Source organism: Taudactylus pleione, unplaced genomic scaffold (genome assembly GCF_031769625.1).
Source record: "Taudactylus pleione unplaced genomic scaffold, aTauple2 ptg000541l, whole genome shotgun sequence".
Taxonomy (NCBI): Eukaryota; Metazoa; Chordata; class Amphibia; order Anura; family Myobatrachidae; genus Taudactylus; species Taudactylus pleione.
This window is the reverse complement of record NW_028284943.1, coordinates 875710-894719: the sequence shown is the minus strand read 5'-3', so window position 1 is coordinate 894719 and position 19010 is coordinate 875710. Positions and strand designations below refer to the sequence as shown.

At 43.9% G+C, this 19010-nt stretch overlaps 1 protein-coding gene across 1 annotated transcript; it reads left to right on the top strand.

Annotated features, from left to right (window-relative positions):
* The first annotated feature begins 274 nt into the window (after positions 1 to 274).
* LOC148500856 (antizyme inhibitor 2-like) lies at positions 275 to 7534 on the top strand. The gene is made up of 10 exons (XM_088451248.1): positions 275 to 373; positions 488 to 654; positions 1279 to 1452; positions 1562 to 1734; positions 1849 to 1983; positions 3178 to 3343; positions 3456 to 3618; positions 4746 to 4858; positions 5646 to 5860; positions 6623 to 7534. Exons 2-10 carry the CDS (start codon positions 556 to 558, stop codon positions 6759 to 6761), a joined length of 1377 nt encoding a protein of 458 aa, XP_088307374.1. The 5' UTR covers positions 275 to 373; positions 488 to 555; the 3' UTR covers positions 6762 to 7534.
* The last annotated feature ends 11476 nt before the right edge of the window (positions 7535 to 19010 follow it).

Genomic DNA, 19010 nt, shown 5'->3' with positions numbered 1-19010 from the left:
CCCCCACCCCCGTACCACCATATTATGTTGGGTTTATGTTTTGGGCTTTATCAGATTGGGTTGGGCTTGTTTTGGGCTTGTTTTTCACTCAAGAGTTGCTTGTTTCTCATTTCAGAGTTGGAAACAGTGACAATGAATCAGTGTGACTCATTATAAAGCCGGCAGCTGTGGGGACAGCTGCGTACCTGGCGTAATGGGCCTGCCGGCCCTGGGTGTGGAGGGGGTTTGCAGCACTGTCACGGTGCCCAGTCTCATCGCTCCTCTTTACCTACAGAAACCACAAGGCGCCAGCGGCGGAGGCGACACCACCAGCCTGGGGTGCTGCAACATCGGGGAGTTACCATCAGATCCTCCTTGGGTTCTGCTATAGAAGGTAATTCTCCTCCTCATCACTCACAGTACTGGCACATTATACATCACATGGTAGTGTTGCTTGTTTCCAAAGGTGTGTGTGCATTCTCTAACATACTACTGTCCTTCACTGCAGCTTGTTTCATATCTAAAACAGCAAACCTAGAAGTTATCAGTAGGGACCCTAATGTAGAGACTATTACAATGCCAACGTATATACAGGAGTCGGACTTCTTCATGGTGGAGGAAGGCTTTACGGCCAGAGACCTGATGGAGGAAATCATTAATGATGTATCAAAGATTGTAAGTACCCGATTATCACAACCCCTGCCATGCCATTACACCCCCTTACCCCCTTGCAATGCCATTGCACCCCCTTACCCCCCTTCCATTGTGCGCGCACCATAGATAAGTACTGGACCAGGGGACGTAGCCCTGTCTCCATCAGTGGCCACGGCCTCGGCACTCGGCCTACTGGAATCCTTTGTGGCTCTGCCAGGATTTATACCCATCTGTATATTTAGAGAGCGGAAACAACTCAAAGTCCAATGTTTTAGATTATATTTTTAATCTTCTAAAGTTGCTAAACTATTTAAGAAAAATACATAACTCCAGTGAATTTCAGCGTATAGTATATAGAGTTCTTATTACATTCCCTTTTATTTTTTCTTGTACACATTTCTATTTTACAGAATCTAGAATAAATAAATAAAAATTACTTGTCACACTTTACAAAATTGTTAGTAAAAATATTCCCAGTGGCTGCTGTTAAATATCAAAATAACCCCTAGACTGATAGGTTTCTCTGAAATATTTGTTATAATATTTCAAAATGTACTGCAGTCTTTATTTGATATTCAGTCTTTGTTGCTTTGCTATATCACTTATTCCTGTCCTGTTAAAAGTATCCCCTGTATCTGTCCTCAGGATGACCAAGATGCCTTTTTTGTTGCGGACTTGGGGGATGTTGTGAAGAAACATTTGCGCTTTCTGAAAGCTCTACCTCGTGTGAAGCCTTTCTATGCTGTCAAATGTAATAGCAGCCGGGGAGTGGTTCAGATTCTGGCTGAACTGGGGGCTGGATTTCACTGTGCCAGCAAGGTAATAAGAGACTGATATGTCCCTTTGTTTGATATAACATCACTTGGGAAGGCAAAGGCTTATTGATTCACTACATGTGTATAACACACTGTATATTTTTTCACTGCAGAATGAGATTAAACTAGTGAAAAACATTGGTGTGAAGCCACAAAACATCATTTATGCAAATCCTTGCAAGCAGAATTCACATATTAAATACGCTGTTGATAACGGAGTCAAAAGGATGACGTTTGATAATGAACTGGAGCTATACAAAGTGTCTCAAAGCCACCCAAATGCCAAGTATGTACCCGCTGTTGTATGGGCAGAAATTAAATAATATTCAGAAGCTAGGTCACTTTATATATAAACTAGTAAGAGTTTCTGGAGCCTAATTGTCCTCTTTATTGTTTATAGGATGATACTGCGCATAGCTACAGACCACGCTAATGCCTCAACACCGCTTAGCATAAAGTTTGGGGCTCCATTAACATCATGTAGGGAATTGCTAGAAATGGCTAAACATCTGCATATTGATGTAATTGGTGTTAGGTGAGTTGAACTTGCAACTGTACCAATGTAATAGGGGTAAATGTATCAACTAATGGTAAATGCCAAATGGGTTGAATCCAGCAGAAACTTACAAACTTATCATTTCCCGAACTGTATTAAAGGGAGTAGAGTATATCTTATAGAGTAAACCTTGTTTTCTCCAGTGGTGGTAGCATGATTGTATGATACTCTTCTATGGCTACAATATAGTATCAGCACTTACATTGTCATCTGTGTGATGGGATGTGAGTTCTCTCTCCCCAACTCAGGCGACTGAAAGATTCTTACATCTGACAGTACATATTACTCTGCCTATCACGATATTTATTTTTTGGGACCTCTTAATTCAGTATTCCATATGTTTAATGTAACTCTTTGTTACTTTCTGCCTGGGCACTTAACATGACACTAACACCTATGCAGTTTCAGCAATCTCGCTGGCCAGAGGCACCTCTTTTTAATCTGCGCGTTTTTATGGCGAGTTTACAAGTCACAGGCTTTACATCTGATGACTTGTATGTTTGACATTACAAAATCAGAATGATGACTTGTATCCAGTTGAGAGTGATTCATTAAACAGATTTCTAGAGAGTTTGCCACTAGTCGTATTTTATTACATTTGGAGACTTCAAACTCCTGAAAAATCGCCAGTTTTTCAAAATCAGAGCCTAGTATATTCCCCCCCAGTCTCCAATCATATAGCTTAAGTACAGCATCTGCTTTCTAGCCATTACAGGAGGTGTCAGTGACACATTGTTTAGTGTATAGCTGGGTATCATCTAAGTCAGATGATGTTTTAAGTATAGAACCGTGAATGTATTTGACTTGGAAACATACATTTTACTGTTTACTTAATCCTATATGCCCAAATGAAAGAATCCTATATTGTATTGTCCCTATGTATTTGTTTAATGTAAATGTTAGACAAATGTATAATATAATTTGGTTTGGGAGAGTTCATCCATAACTAGTTACTACGTCGTTCTATGTATCAGTCCAGCAAACTTTTTATCGACTTCCAAAAACCTATAGAAAACTTGTATTAAGCCGTGTTGCAGATATGACATCAGCATTATGAGGTAGCATTTTGGGAAGGTCTGGAAATGTGGGATAATAAAGTTCTGTCTAGCCTATGTATACCTCTGTATTGGAAGCCGTGTTGCCTGGGATTTCAGTGTGATCTTTTTATTGCAGTTTCCATGTGGGCAGCGGATGCAGCAGTCCTAAGGCATATGCTCAGTCCATTTTAGATGCCAAACAAGTTTTTGAAATGGCGTCTGAGTTTGGATACAAGATGTGCCTGCTGGATATCGGAGGGGGTTTCCCTGGGACAGAGGAAGAAATAAATCTGTTTAATGAGGTGAGAATTTTTTTTATATTATATTATATTATATATATATTACATTATATAATTTATAACGTCAAAGACTGGGATGCTCACAAACTGTGTATGGCTTATCTTTCTCTCACAGATCTCAGCTGTGATAAATCCAGCACTGGACCTTTATTTCCCAGAAGGCTCTGGTGTGGAGATCATTGCTGAACCAGGGAGATATTATGTGGCATCTGCTTTCACTTTGGCCGTAAACGTAATTGCTAAGAAGGAGGTGCAACTACACCACTCCGGATCATATAGTATGTTATATTTATTTATATTTGTAAGTTTTCATGGACATCCCCAGTATAATACAGCATATATACATACACATATGAATGCTAAAAATCAATTGTGAAATATAATATTTTTGGCATGTTCTATGATTAGAATGTTCAGATAACAATGTACTTTATGGTTCTTTCATGGTTGCCTTCTTGTATTTTGCTCAGGTCCCTTTTAATTGCTGGATAACAGCATTTACCAAAACTTCAGTGCTGCAAAAAGTTAGCACTTGTTGCCTTTATGTTTTGTAAACACCATATATTACAATTCCTGAAATGCTAGAGTTTTGGTAAAGTTGTCTATTCTGTAATTTGCAGAGACAGAAGGGCCAGCTGCTGCCAGTAAATCAGGGTGTACCATAAGCAGTAATAGTTAGGTACAGTTATGTGTTATGTGTATTATAGTGTACACCTACTAAACTAATATCTCTTTATTTTTACACAAACTCTTTTTATTGAGAAAATAAGATAAATCAGAATGGTATACAGACATATAAGGAAAATGTCTAATTAAACATATAAAATAATGTGTTTCAATCTCTTTTATACCAAAGTTCTGGGTCTAACAAGGGTTTGGAACAGGGTTTCAATCCAGATCAAACCCAGAACTTTCTCCTTTCAGACTGCGGCGCCAACCCAGGATATTCCCGAATGGGCGCCATTCAGACCGGAGCCGGGTCTGCAGTGACCTGGCTCTTCGGTGTTGCAGTGGACACTTGCAGATGATGTAAACTCCAAGCGACCACTGAAGACGGCCAATTGGGCGGTATGAGGCCCGGATTGCGGCGTTTACACTGCAGGGTGGCACGGAAACAACCCGTGGCCAACCCTACAAAGTACCCAAGTTGAATAACTGGGTCCCTGAACCCGGGTGGATCCATTTACACCGACAAAAATCCTGGTTTGATGCGCATCCACCCGAGATATTTAGGTCGGTGTTGCTATTGCAAACATCATTAAAAAGAGAGAGATGAAACACCTCTGTAATCTTTCTCTGAATATCCTTACCTGTGTACTGTGTAGGAGGGTGTCACATTATCCCAATAAGTATATTTTTTGAGAAAAACTTAAACACTAAATTTAATTAACTTTCTCTATTTAAGATGAAAGAATCTGCCCTAACAAGAACATCATGTATTATGTTAATGACGGTGTTTATGGATCATTCAACTGTATCATCTTTGATCATGCTCCTCCTCAACCCATCCTTCTCAAGGTACAGGTGTCATATGCATATAATTCTATAAAGCTGGTTTGAGTTATTTGTCCAATTAAATGAGGTTTCAGTTATGGTTCAATCATTAAAACATACTTATACAAGCTTAAAACAGTTGAAGGATATGTACTTTTGGGTCAATTCACACCTGCTTATTAAAGGCACTGAATGCTAGTTAATATTGCTCAGGCAAAAAAATGGCAAGCGCCATAGGTCCTGATTCAGCAGCGGACGGAGTAGCTATAGCAGCTGCTTACATGGTAGCAGCTGCTATAGCTCTAATATGGTGATGCAGCAGTATGTGTCCTGCCTCCTGCATGCACTACTGATCCGAGTTGCGCTCTAGAACGCAACTTCGGATCATCTGCGATACTATCGGCCGTTTAAGTGACCCATGGGATCACGCATGATGGTCACTGCAGATGCTGAAAAGAGGCCAGGAAATTTCCGCCAGCCGACTGAGATCCTGGCCTCGCCACTCCCCCACAATGGTGGCAACACGCCTCAGTTTTGGGAAACTTAGAGCGTTGTCGTCCCCTCCTGTCCCAAACTGTGAGCAACAGCAAACCCGTGCTGCACATGCATCACATGTGAATCAGGCCATTTGTGTTTTATTAATCCCTATTCTGACAGGCATAAACAGTGTTAACTGTGCTGTGCTAACCATAGTGTACATTTAACAGGCATATGTTACACTGCCCACAAGTGTGTACCAACGCTTTCTAAATGATAGGTCAACAACTCCTTATATAGACCTTATCACTGATTCGCTGATTCTCTTTCTCAGAAGTCTTCTCCAAACCATCCTGTGTACAGCAGTAGCTTGTGGGGACCAACATGTGATGGAGTAGATCAGATTGCTGAGCATATTGAACTGCCTGAAATAAATGTTGGTGACTGGCTCCTGTTTGACAACATGGGCGCATACACAGTGGCAACATCTTCCACATTCAATGGCTTTCCGCAATCCCATATCTACTATGCAATGCCACGGGCAGCCTGGTAAGAACAGATTTTTATTCATTTTGCTGTGATATTGGTGACAAGTCTGCAGTTTTGCTGCATTTTGCGATTAGCATAGAATTATTTGTAGTGTAACATAAAATATTGTCATAAGCAGCATCATCTCATTATAACTACAGAGATAGGGCCTGATTCAGTACGGATCACAACTGCGAATGCAATAGCGATTACACACGCAGTCTCACTACGAAGATATGCAAATCCTCTGCAATCACTATGCCGTCACAGCACAACATAAAGACACCCACCGTACCTTACACACATCCGTAATACTTAGCAAGTCTCCAAAAACATTGGTAACATCGAGTACAATCGGAGCCTCGCACACTTGCACAAGCTCTGACCTTACTCAGAAATTGCTAACTTTCCGATATGCAGAGTGAGCTGAGGCTGCATATGGCATCGCAATGGCTAATTTATGCACGCCTTGTAACAGCGTTTGAACGCACTGGCACACCTGCATTTATCCAGTCACGACCCCCAAACGATACTGCCTGTCAATCACTCTGCGATGGGTCTGCCTAGTCACTGCGATTGCAGTCCCAATCGCAGTGGAGTGTTCGCGCACAGCGATGCTTACGCATGCGCAGAATGCAACAATCAGCCGATTGCATTTGTAATCACAGTTGCGATCCTTGCTGAATCAGGCCCATAGTCTATTACCGGGTGCAGTTCAGACTGTTATTGTATGTTATTTTACAGACAGACATGAAATTTGAGTGTGACCTGTCTCTATTTCAGGGAGGCTGTTCAGTTGCTGCAGGAAGAATTACAACCAGCTGAAGAGAAGGCAGTTATGTGTGCACCTATGGCCTGTGGCTTAGAGATGTCTGGTGCAGGTTGCTTCAAACCTGCATTTTCACCATCTGATACCATATGATCTACTAATTAATTAGGGTCTGTACTCAGCACTGCAGCTAGTGTGATAAACGTGTCTATTGGGGTGGTGTTGTTATGAGGGTGTTAATGTGGATCTGGAAGGTGGGTACGGATGTGCATATAATATACCACTAAATGTATGTGCTTGCAAAGGAATACATGAAACTGGTGATTAGTGTACCACTCATTTAAATGGAAAATTCCACCTATTGTAGACAGTATTCACCGGCTTTATGTAATTCTTTCCCAGCACAAACATTTAGTGGTTAAGAAACCTACATATCCCCATCTACCTTCCACATCCATATTAACAGTCTCAGAGTAACACATCCAGTACATACGTTAATCACAGTAGATGCAGCGCTGACTATGCACCCTACTTTAGTCATATATTAAGCACCATAAGACTGGACATCTCGGGTACTCGGCTGCTCCCTAACTCACATTAGGATCCAAAAGAACGCTGATCAAAACCAGTAACATCTGATGTACTGCATTCCAACTACAAAAAAAATTCTTTAATGCTGTGAATATTTGTTTTTTGTCATCCAGGATGTGGGTCCAATCTTGGCTTTAGCCTTGCTGTTTTTAAGTTAGCCGTCTTACTTATTATGTTAATTAAAGTGCAACTATCTTACAGATTTTGAACTTGTATTTTATTATATTTAATGTGTAATACATCTTTTTATTTTTTATTTTGTGTATATTTATTTGGTTGTAATTTTAAGCTAATATTTTTGTATAAAACATGTGTATATTTATTTTATAAAGAAACTTTTAGTGCAAAATTTATTTATTGACTTTCAGAAAAGAAATACAAGCAAGATGCATGGCATGAACAAGCACACTAGTAAACAAGCAAGTCCCATGTTGGACAACATTATACATACACCAGTCAGCTATAGCATTAAAACCAGTGACTGGTGAACTGAATGACATTGATAATTTTGCTAGATGACACCTGTCATGGAGTAGGATATATTAGGCAGCAAGTGAACAGTCAGTTCTTGAAAATTATGTGTTTGAAGCAGGGAAAATTGGCAAGTGTAAGGATCTGAGCAACTTTAACATGGGCCAAATTGTGATGGCTAGACGATTGGGTCAGAGCACCTCCAAAGCAGCAGGTCTTTTGGGGGTGTTCCTGGTATGCAGTAGTTTGTACCTACCAAAAGTGGTCCAAGGAAGGACAACCAGTGAACAGGGACATGGGTGCCCAGGGTTCACTGATGTGCGTGGGGAGTGAAGGCTAGTTCGTCTGGTCTGATCCCACAGAAGAGCTACTGCAGCACAAATTTCTGAAAAAGTTAATGATGGCTCTTGCAATAGAATAGAAAGGTGTCAGTGCATCACAGCTTGCTGTTTTGTTGACCCCTCTCCATGCTGAAAGCGCCTACAATGGGCACATGAGCATCAGAACTGGACCATGGAGCAATGGACGAAGGTGGCCTGGTTTGATGAATCCCGTTGTCTTTTACATAATGTGGACGGCTGGGTGCGTTGTTTACTTGGGCAAAAGATTGCACCAGGGTGCCCTATGGAAAGAAGGTAAGCTAATGGATGCAGTGCAATGCTCTAGGCAATGTTCTGCTGGTAAACCTTCAGTCCTGCCATTCATGTGGATGTTACTTTGACATGTACCACCTCCCTAAACATTGTTGCAGATAAAGTATACCCCTTCATGGCAATGGTATTCACTTATGGCAGTGGCCCTTCATGCAGGAAAAGGACATTACAAGAATTTTTCAGGAATGGTTTGAGGAACATGACAAAGAGTTCAAGGTATTGACTTGGCCTACAAATTTCCCAGATCTAATCTGATCAAGCATCTGTGGGATGAGGTAGAAAAAGTCTGAGCCATGGAGGCCATACCTTGCAACTTACAGGAATTAAAGGATCTCCTGCTAACGTCTTGGTGCCAGATACCACAGGACACCTTTAGAGGTCTTGTGGAGTCAATGCTCCAACAGGCTAGAGCTGTTTTGGTTGCACAATGGGGAACTACAAAATATTATTGTTATTGTTTATTTATATGGCGCCACAAGTGTTCTGCAGGGACTTACAAAGTACATAAACAAAAAGTGACTTACAGTACAATACAATGCAGGACAAGGATATGGATAATATACATTGCTATATTGGAGACCATAACACTCAAATAAGCAACAGAGAATAAGCAACCAAGTGTTAGGTGCCGTAGTGGGGAGTAAGAAGTAGATGAAAATAAAGTAAGGAGAAGCACATGAGGGTAGAGGGCCCTGCTCGCTAGAGCTTACATTCTAAAGGGGAGGGGCAGACAAACAAGCGTGACATAGGTGGGGTAGAATGGGAGGAAGGTGCATGTAGCAGCAAGTTAGGATGAGAGCTGGAAGGCTTTGATGAAGTAGTGGATCTTGACAATCCATTTGAAGGATTGTAGAGAGGTGGATAGTCCAATAGGGAGAGAGTTCCAAAGGTGGGGAGCAACACGGGCAAAATCTTGGAGGCGAGAGTGGGATGAAGTAATCAGTGGCATGAGAGGAGGCATGTATTTGTTGAACGAAGTGGGTGGGCAGTAGAGTGAAGCGAGGTGAGGTCACAGATGTAAATGGTAGAGGAATGGGCTTGTAGGAGCGGGGAGGCAGATGTAGAGCATTTGGAGAGCAAGATGAGCAGAGTGGCAATATTCAGTAGGTGGTTTTAATATTATGGCTGTTGGGTGTATAATAGTGTGATAGCAACAGCATGCAACTAGAAAACTACTACTAAAAGAGGTACTCTGACAACCAAAGGGGAGAGTGTTTAGGACCACCACACAGGTGTAAAAAGTCAGTGTCTAGTAGGTAACAAATGGAAAAGAAAAACCTACAAGAATTATGCAGTTAAAGGTGTGTGTGTGGGGGGGATGGGTGGTCTACTGAAAGTAAGATGCAGTCAAGCCGTGGAGAGTGGCAAATGTAAATGATGACACTGCAACATTCCATGCTAAAGAGCTGGTAAGCCAGGTATCTATCCCATCGAAGAGTGCCAGATTATTAGGTAGAGATCCAAGGGAGTTGAGGCTGATAAGAGACCTAGGGCTATATTTATGAAAAGGTGGCTTTTGCAAGCCGCCTCTTCTCGGAGGGGGCTGGAGCTTAAAATTTAAAGCGGTAATAACATACATTGTGATGCATGTCAAGCTTTACACTGAATGTTAGTGTTGCTTTACATTTTTAAAGGATGGTATCAATACTAAATTCACAGAAGGTCAGCCCCTTTATTACATATATTACATTTTTGAAGATAAGATGCAGCATGACAGCAATTCGGAGACTAAACTATAGAGTAGAGCAGAGGATCTGGAGATTAAAAGTGTGAAACTATATAGTGTGGAGGATGTACAAGGTAGGGAAGGGAGTAGATGGAGAGGAATGAGAAAAAAAGACAGTAAATGAAAATTGTAATGAAGCAGGGTAGAATTCAGCAAATTACTTCGGGAATCTGTAGGGAACACTGGGCAACTCACGGCTTGGGGTAAGATATGCCGTAGGGGCAAACTGGTGGTTCTCGACTCTGTCAACCCAGTGAGTCATAGGAAACAGATGATACATAGATGTGCATATAAATCAGCAACATTTAAACATGAATAATCATTCAAAGGCAATGGCAGATTAAAAAATGCAAGGATAGTTTTTAATGAAAATATCCCGGCTATGGACAAAGGGGAACTTGCAGGGACAGCGTTTGCGTTAACCGCTGTCCCTGCAAATTCTATCCTCGGCTAATTGTAGAAGTCTTTCAAAGAAGTGAAAGACTTCTCCAGGGGAAGCTGACACTTTACATGCGTGCAGTGTCAGCTTCCAGAGCCGCCCGGGGGCTTCAAGAGAGAGATGGAAAGATCTCTCTCCTGCTCCTTAGAGCTTCCATAGACTTACAGTAGTTTACACCATCTGAGGATGGTGTAAACTACTGGGTCTAAACTCCGAAAAGCTTTGCTTATAGGAGTTTAGTACATAGGGGTCAGATTGTAGTCCCCATTGATAATAATGGAGACTGCAATCTGCAGTGCTAATTAGCTCTTTCCCAGAGATTTTTGTGAAATATCCTGCATTGTGCTTTTAGTACATAGGAAAAACAATACATGTGAGAAATTGTGGAGCTGACAGAATGTAGTCAGGAAGCCGGTGGTCGAAATGCCGACCCATGGGACTAATGATAGACATCTATTATTAGCCCCACACTGAAATCACGACGCCCGGCATATCAAACGTAGGTAACCCGGGCGTCGGGAGCTCATAGCCGTGGGGGGAGGGTTAGGGTGCGGGGATGGGGGGTTAGATTTAGACACCCCTGGGGGGAGGTTAGGGTTAGGCACACCTAAGGGATGGTTAGTGTTGTGGGGGGGAGATGGAAGGGTTAGGGTACTTACTTACCTTAGTCGGGATCTTCATCTGCCGGCCTTCTGGTGTCGAGATTTGCATCCGCCGGTTTATACCGATTCCAAGCTGACAGATAACATCTCTGGCTCAAACTTTTTTGAAAAGCAGCAATGAGGCCATGTGTGGGGAAATATTCATGGAGCCCTCATATCTGAACATTGTTTCATTGACCTGTATTATCATCAATTTGGAGTTGCATCGGAAATGTCCGACCTGCAATCAGGAGGTCATTCTGAGAGTCAGTAGAGGGAGGACCGACTGAGGTGAACAAGCATGGGTGTTTCACACATCCTTCTACCAAACCTTTTTATCTTTCCCCATTAGGGAGTGTGGAAATTGCATTCTGCTACTTTAGATGACAGTATCATCTGAAGGTTGACTCTAGTGAGATAACGACTAAGTAGCTGATTGTATGTTTTCCAGTAATGGGGCAAGCTGTCATGAGGACTGTATGGAAGAGGTGATAGTAGTTCTCAGTCAGTTACCAAGATTGCTGCTTTCTGTTCTAAGTGGAGGCGGATTATTTCTATAATTCCATGTTCCTACTGTAGGATCCAGTATGTTGCAGCAGCAAGGGTGTTCCGAGGCAGGCCCAAATTTAAAACCACGGACAGGAAAGGACTTCTCTGATCTGGCAAAAAGCAAAAGCAGTAGGCAAGACTCAGTATGTAGCATTAGGCTGGGTCTCAGGCTATGGTCATCTGCTTGGACAAGTCACCGAGTGAGCTACCAAAGGGAGGGAGCTGGAACCATGTCAACAATTCCAGTGCCAACAGGGAGGGTAAACAAACAGTAAGGGTGCAAACAGGAGTTGGGCCACAGACAGCTTTGCCTAATGTCAGTAAGCCGAATATCCTATTCTGGGGTAAAAGTTGCTACAGGGCCAACATGAAAAGCACACTGGATAGCCTGTGAAGTAGAAGGCATGATGCATACACTCGGTGGAGTTAGGAACAATAAACGCTCAAGCTTTCAATAGAGAACAATTTTCATGGCATGAATATGGAACACTTCACCCATGCGTCCTCCATCTTACGCATGGGTGAACTGCTTCTTATATCCACCATCTTAAATAGCCAAGCCACACATCCCCATAAAAAACTTTTTACATATAATTGTAGTTTGACATTACAATTGCACTAACTTCATATAAAATAAAACACAGGAGTCACTAGATCAACCAAGAGTCATAAAATGTAACCACAAATGGTAACATCTATAATATAAAGCTGTTAGGTATGTGTCCAGCAGCTACGCAGTAAAGAGCTCTATGGCGTCCCGCTCCCGCCTCTCACAGCTTTTCACTTTGTGATGACAGCTTTTCGGGTAATAGATAGATTTCCCTCTCTACACTAACTTACCGCAGCTGGAATCTGTGCTGCTCATGTGCTGTTACATCTGTAAAACCAGACTTATATTCCTCTATTTGAAAATGTATCATTGTTCATAGATCATCCTGCGGTCCGGAACAAGTGTATTCGCTTGTGTAAATAAATAAATTCTCACAGTCCCAGTGGCTTAGATCCAAATAATTAGCAATCGGTGACTGGGTATTCCAGCCGGCTGTGTATTTAAGTATTCTTACCGGCAGCAGCACTCGGGAGTAGAATAAGTCCGTATGGTGCGGGGGGACCTCCCTAGGAGTTATACACCCGAGTAGGTAAGCAGAAGAATCGCCAGCGTTGTTACCAATGTTATAGCCGCAAAAAATAGGGAGAGGGGGCACCATAGCCTGATTAGAAATATTTAACCTCGATCCTTGCCGGTATGTGTAACTCACGTTCGTGATATGCTATGTTTTTATTTTTTAATTTTAATATAAATTATACTTTTATTACTATGCTAGTTTAATGGCTGATCAAAATTTATTTTTTAGTATCTTGACATTCTTATGTTTGTATTGTGATCTAAATAGACAGTCATAACATCTTGAAAATTATATATTCATGCTGTGCCAACATTAGACATTCACTACTATTTCTTTGATACATTTGATATCATGATAATTGATCTTCCCAAATGATACTGGTTTTTTTTAGAGGGTTTAGCAATAGTGGATGCGCAGACTGTTTTGTTCATTTACAAGGCTGTGGTTGATACAACTCTACACAGAATTTGTTTGCAGTGTATGCTGCAATCCTATTGGCTTGGCCCTTGAGTAGAGGATCCCATCATTGGGTGCATATAGCGCTGGGAGTGTTTCCTTTTTCTCTAGTTTTATATACTAACTGAGGCTCAGTTCAGTTGTCATATCTACTGGCCTTTATTTTGTGTAATGTGAAGTAAGGTAGTTTGGAATGCTATTTGCTTGTCTTTAAATACATTAAAAAATCCTGCAGGGTACATGACCTGCTTACATGTTATTGCTGTAAATTTTCCCTACACTTGTTGGGGAACTGGTAAGTTTGCATTCTTTAATACTGCTTACCTGTTTTGCAAACTTGTTAGGCCAGTTCACAGTTAAGGCGGGTACACACCTGGCCGACGGACAGCCTTTCAACTGACCTGTTGACCTATCTATCAATTGGTAAATTCATACACACTTACCAAATGTTCACCCGATGTGTGCAGCTAGCAGACCCATTTATTTATGCATGCTCACTTGTAAAGTCATATTCGGTGACAGCAGCGGCAAACGTATCGGCAGTTGATGGGTCGGCTGTACAGACAACCAGATGAAACTATATATCTGCTTGATATAATGTAATTGACTGTGCTGAAGGGCCGATCAGAGAGCCGGTCCTGGTTTTGGAAATATAGGGGACAAAATGAGCAGGGGTCCCCTTTATTTTCCATAACCAGCACTGGACTCTTTCTAGTGAGGGTGTATTGCCACAGCCAGGGAAACCCTTTCACCGGCCAAAGCATTACACATGTCTGCTAGTCAGCACAAGCCGGGGATCCCTGGGAAGGTGGGGCCCACCAATAAAGGGATCCCCCACTCCAGGGCACCCCAGGCCTGGACTGATAGCCCGGGGCTATTCCTGGCACCCCTGGCCGGTGGGTGCCGGGTTGATAGTGTAAAGTGTGTGTAAAAAAATATATATAAACATTGGGCCTGATTCAGACCCACTCGCGAGCGGCTGTCCGCTCGCAAGTGGGTCGATGTTCTGGACTGAGCATGCGCACGACGGAGGGAGCTCCGTCGTGCGCATGCGCCAGACGCGACGAGCGAAGGAAAGTCCTTCGCTCGTTGTGTCAGATCAAAGGGGGCGTGCTGTCAATGTTGATTGACAGCACGCCCCCTTTGGTAGGTGTGCCGGGGGCGTGCCTCCCTGACGGGGGCATTCCCACGGGAACGCCTCCCGTCAGAAGCCGGCCCACTGACATCACTAGTGATGTCAGTGGGAGTGATTTTGGCTCTGATAGAGCCAAAATCACTCCGGAGCTTGCGGTTGAAAACCTCAACCGCAGGCTCCGGCTCGCAAATTCGATGGTCGCGATGGTCTCGACCATCGCGGCCATCAAAATGCACGCTCGTATAGCCTGTGGGTGGTGACCCACAGCTATACGAGCGTCCAGAAGGGCGCTCCATTTTCATGGAGGCCAGCCCTCATTCAGAGCGTGCGCTCTGCTCAGAGCGTACGGCTCTGAATGAGGGCCATTGTCTTTTACAATCGAACTTCAGGTCCCAGATAGCCTCCCCTGCATGCTGGTGATTGGAGAACCACAAGTACCAGCATGCCAGGCATTAAGGGCCCGCTGGTACTTCTAGTTCAGCTGGTACTTCTAGTTCAATGGTAAAAGAAACGTTCAAATAAAGACAACACTCACACACCATGAAAGTATAAGTTTATTACACACATACACACTCATACATACTCACCTACAATACCTGGACAAGTCCTCTTGTCCAAGTAGGCATCCAGCGTCTTCTTAAAACAAAAAAATGAGGAGCCCGAACTACGAACTTAGGGCCTGATTCAGAGCCGGACGCTCTGACAGAGCGCTCGCTCTGAATCAGGGCCGGCCCTCTGGTTTTTCAGAGCGGCCATCTGGCTGCTCGCATAGCTGTGGGTGACCACCCACAGCTATAGCGAGCGGCCATGATGATGGTCGCGATGGTCAAGACCAATGCGACCATCGGGCTTGCGATGAGACCCTTGTGGTAGGGTCTTGTTGCCGCAAGCCCAAAAGCACTTTCGGCTCTAACAGAGCTGAAGGCACTCCCACTGACATCGTTTGTGATGTTAGTGGGGCCGGCCCCAGACAGTAGGCGTTCCCATGGGAACGCCTCCGTCTGGGCAGCCACGCCCCCGGCCTGCCCACCAAAGGGGGCATGCTGTCACTCAACATCGACAGCACGTCCCCTTTGGTATGAGACCCGGAGCGACGGTTTGCCCGTCGCTATCCGGGTCTCGCGCATGCACTGGGCCACCATCGACTCGCGAGCAGGTCTGAATCAGGCCCTTAGTACCACCCTCTACGGATAATACTTCCTGAATGACGGGCTCAGGTGCGGCATTTCTCTTAGAAATGCTGATGCTGAGCGTTCGTTGGCTGAGAGAAGTGAGCCTGTCTCAGCCAATGAGTGGTTTCCACCATTGACTTCAATGGTGAGAACTGCTAGATAACCTTTAGTAACCTAGCGGTTCTCACCATTGAAGTCAATGGGGGAACCGTTCATTGGCTTAAAGAGGTGATAAGCCAATGAACGCTCAGCCTCTGTATTTTAAGAGAAATGCAGTGGATGAGCCCGTCATTCGGAAAGTACCGTCCGTAGAGGGCGGTACTATGTTTGTGGTTTGGGCCCTTAAAGCCCCTCATGCTGGTACTAGTGGTTCTCCAAGAACCAGTATGCGGGAAGGCTGCTGGGACCTGTAGTTCGACTGTAAAAGTTATGTTATTATATTTTTTTTACACACACTTTACGCTATCAACCCGGCACCCACTTCCCCAGGATCCTGGTGAAAGGGTTCCCCTAGCTGTAGTATTACACCCCCAGCTAGAAAGAGTCAGGTGCTGGTTATGGTAAATACAGGTGACCCCTACTCATTTTGTCCCCTGTATTTCCAAAACCAGGACCAACTCGCTCAGCCCAGTGCTGGTTGTGCTAAATACAGGGGACCCCTACGTCTTTTGTCCCCTGCATTTGCACAACCAGGACTGGTTCCGAAAAGTCCAGGGCTGGTTGTGATTTTAGGGGGGGAACACCACGTCAATTATTTTGTCATTTTAAAACTTTTGTAGCTTTTTACACACCGATGCATGCACGATTCGCACTGATCTGTGCATGCATCTATGTCAATCAGACCTGCTCATGCTAAAATTGAAAGCATGAAGCAGGATTATTCATTTGGGGATTTGAAGTTCGTTTTTGAGTGGGATTTGGTGTTTGACTTGTACATGGGCATGCAAAATCGAACATCAAATCACTGTTCAAAATTGAACATCAAATCACTGATCAAAATCGAACCAAATCGAATTAGATTTAGAAAATGCTTCTAAAATCGAATTTTAATCAATGTGGGATTTGACAAAGGATTTCTACATTCGATTTGAGGTGAGCTAAGTCAAACATCAAATCAAATGTAAAATCAAATTTTGATAAATATACCCCGTGATGAGGTCAATGACTGGGGAGGCACTGGCTAGTATCAGAGCCAGATTTATCCATATATAGCACAGAATTCCCGCACACACAGATCCCCCCATTCACAGATCCCCCCTCACACATATCAGCCACTAGCACAGAAGATCCCCCCAGCACAAAATATTTCCCCCACAAACAAAAACAGATCTTCCCCTATCACAGAAGGTGTCAGTCCCTGCATAGTCATGAGGTGCCAGGTACTGGAGTCTGCAGGAAAAACCCCTATCCTATTACACAATGATTTACAAGCCCCCAGACAGTGTCTTGTTGTCCACAGCAGACCCTCCTCAGTTTTTTTCCTTGTGTGTTACCGGCATATTCCATTTCCTTCATTCCTCAGTGCTGCTGCTGAGCTCTATTGTCTGAGTACTTCCTGGATTAGCCCACTTCACTTTAGACCAAACCCTTCCTGGACTGGTCATCTGATCTTCAGAGGTGTCCATCAGAGTTGAATACATACCCCCCACCACTCCAGCCCACAGTGAGGCATGCCTCCATTAGCTCTTTTCCTTTGTGTTTTATTGGCTGCTTCGTGGCCCTGTCCCCAACTCCAGGCAGTGTCTAGCTATCAGAGGTGAGGCAGAGCTTTTTCTGCCTCATCTCTTGTCTGTCCCTGTATTTCCAGGTAGTGCTGCACTTTTCACTCTGCCTCCCCTGCCTATCCTGACTGCACATTCATGTTTTTAGACCTCTGGAAGAAATATTTTTTAAGCTGGGAAGGCAAGTATACAGATCTGGGAACTAATGTGGAGGTCCTGACCTGTATTTTGTGAACCTCCCTGTTTTAGACAATAGCCTATATAGAACTTCCCTTGAAAAATCCCTGACTATTAATACAAACCAAAATGTATATTTTATTGGGATTTCATTCATAGGTAGCAGCCATTCAGTCAGCGATTAAGCGTTTAGATTAAAACATGAGACACCCCCATTTAATTAAGAGTTTGATATGTAAATTAGCTTTAATCATCACTGGTAAAGCAACATACAACAGTTACAAAAAATACAACCAATCTAGTCCTACATGGGGATTGGATCATAACACCTTTATTTTGGCAAGTTTCAGGTCACTGTTGGGGGCTTTGAGAAACATGGGTTGGTCAAATAACTAGTCCTCTGTCTACATGGAGAGGCACTGGAGAAATGAGATTTATACCAGGGTAATCATACCTGATAATATTTGTGAAGCATCCCCCTACTTTCAAACACACATTTTTCATGACACATGCAATCCATTTCTGTAAGCACAAACATTTTTACACTATAATTTACTTTTAACCCTAATAAGCCTGCACCGATCAAAATGCACTGTGCAATGCTTTTTCCAAACTCATTTGCCTTATGTATTCATCACATGGTCCGCAAGATGGCTGTTTGTGTAGGAGTATAAACAATGTCATCCTCATACAACAAAGCTTCAATCAGACTCCTGCCCCCTATATACACTCCAGTCTCCTGCCCCGTGTGTCTCTCCAACCTCCTGCCTTTCCAGCCTCCTGCCTTGTATTTCCAGCTTCCTGCCCCCTGTGTCTCTCCAGCCTCCTGCCCCATTACTTTAGCCTCCGGCCCTGTGTTTCCAGCCTCCTGTCCCCTGTGTCTCCATCCTCCTGACCTTTGTGTTCTCGGCCTCCTGTCCCTTGTGTCTCTCCGGACTTTGGGTCTCATTCAGACCCGGTCGCAAGCGCCGATGCGCTCACAAACCGGGTCGATGGTTAGCCCTGTGCACGTGCAGCGGCCGCACTGCGCATGTGCAAGCCCCGGAGTGAGAGAGAAACTCCCTCGCTCCGGAGCTCGCTACCAAAGGGGCGGCTGTCGTTGATTGACAGCTCACCCCGTTTGGTAGGCGGGGCCTAGGGGGGTGGCTGAACAAACAGAGGTGTTCCTTTTTGTGGGTGGCCACACTCACATCATCAATGATGTCAGTGGGGAGCTTCCTGCTCGATCAGAGCAGGAAGCTCCCTGGGGCTTGCAGTTGACAAGACCCAACCTTAGGGCCTCATCGCAAGCCCCGATGGTCGCAATGGTCTTGACCATCGCGACCATCACCCTGGCCGCACTAAAAAAAAAGAGGCGCCCGCCCTCATTCAGAGAGAGCGATCGCCTTTGTCTTTCCAGCCTCCTGCCCCATCTCTCATCCTCCCCCTCTGTGTTCCTCATCCTCACTCTGTGTTGCTCAGCCTCACCCTTACTCTGTGTCACTTGGCCTCACTCTCACCATGTGTCTCTCAGCCTCCCCCTCTATGTCCCTCAGTCTCACCCT

Bases quoted from the DNA above. Each gene is read 5' to 3' on its own strand.
- LOC148500856 (XM_088451248.1), top strand. From the start codon at position 556: ATGCCAACGTATATACAGGAGTCGGACTTCTTCATGGTGGAGGAAGGC. The intron at 655-1,278 runs GTAAGTACCCGA...ATCTGTCCTCAG, and splicing joins TTAATGATGTATCAAAGATT to GATGACCAAGATGCCTTTTT. The intron at 1,735-1,848 runs GTATGTACCCGC...TATTGTTTATAG, and splicing joins CAAAGCCACCCAAATGCCAA to GATGATACTGCGCATAGCTA.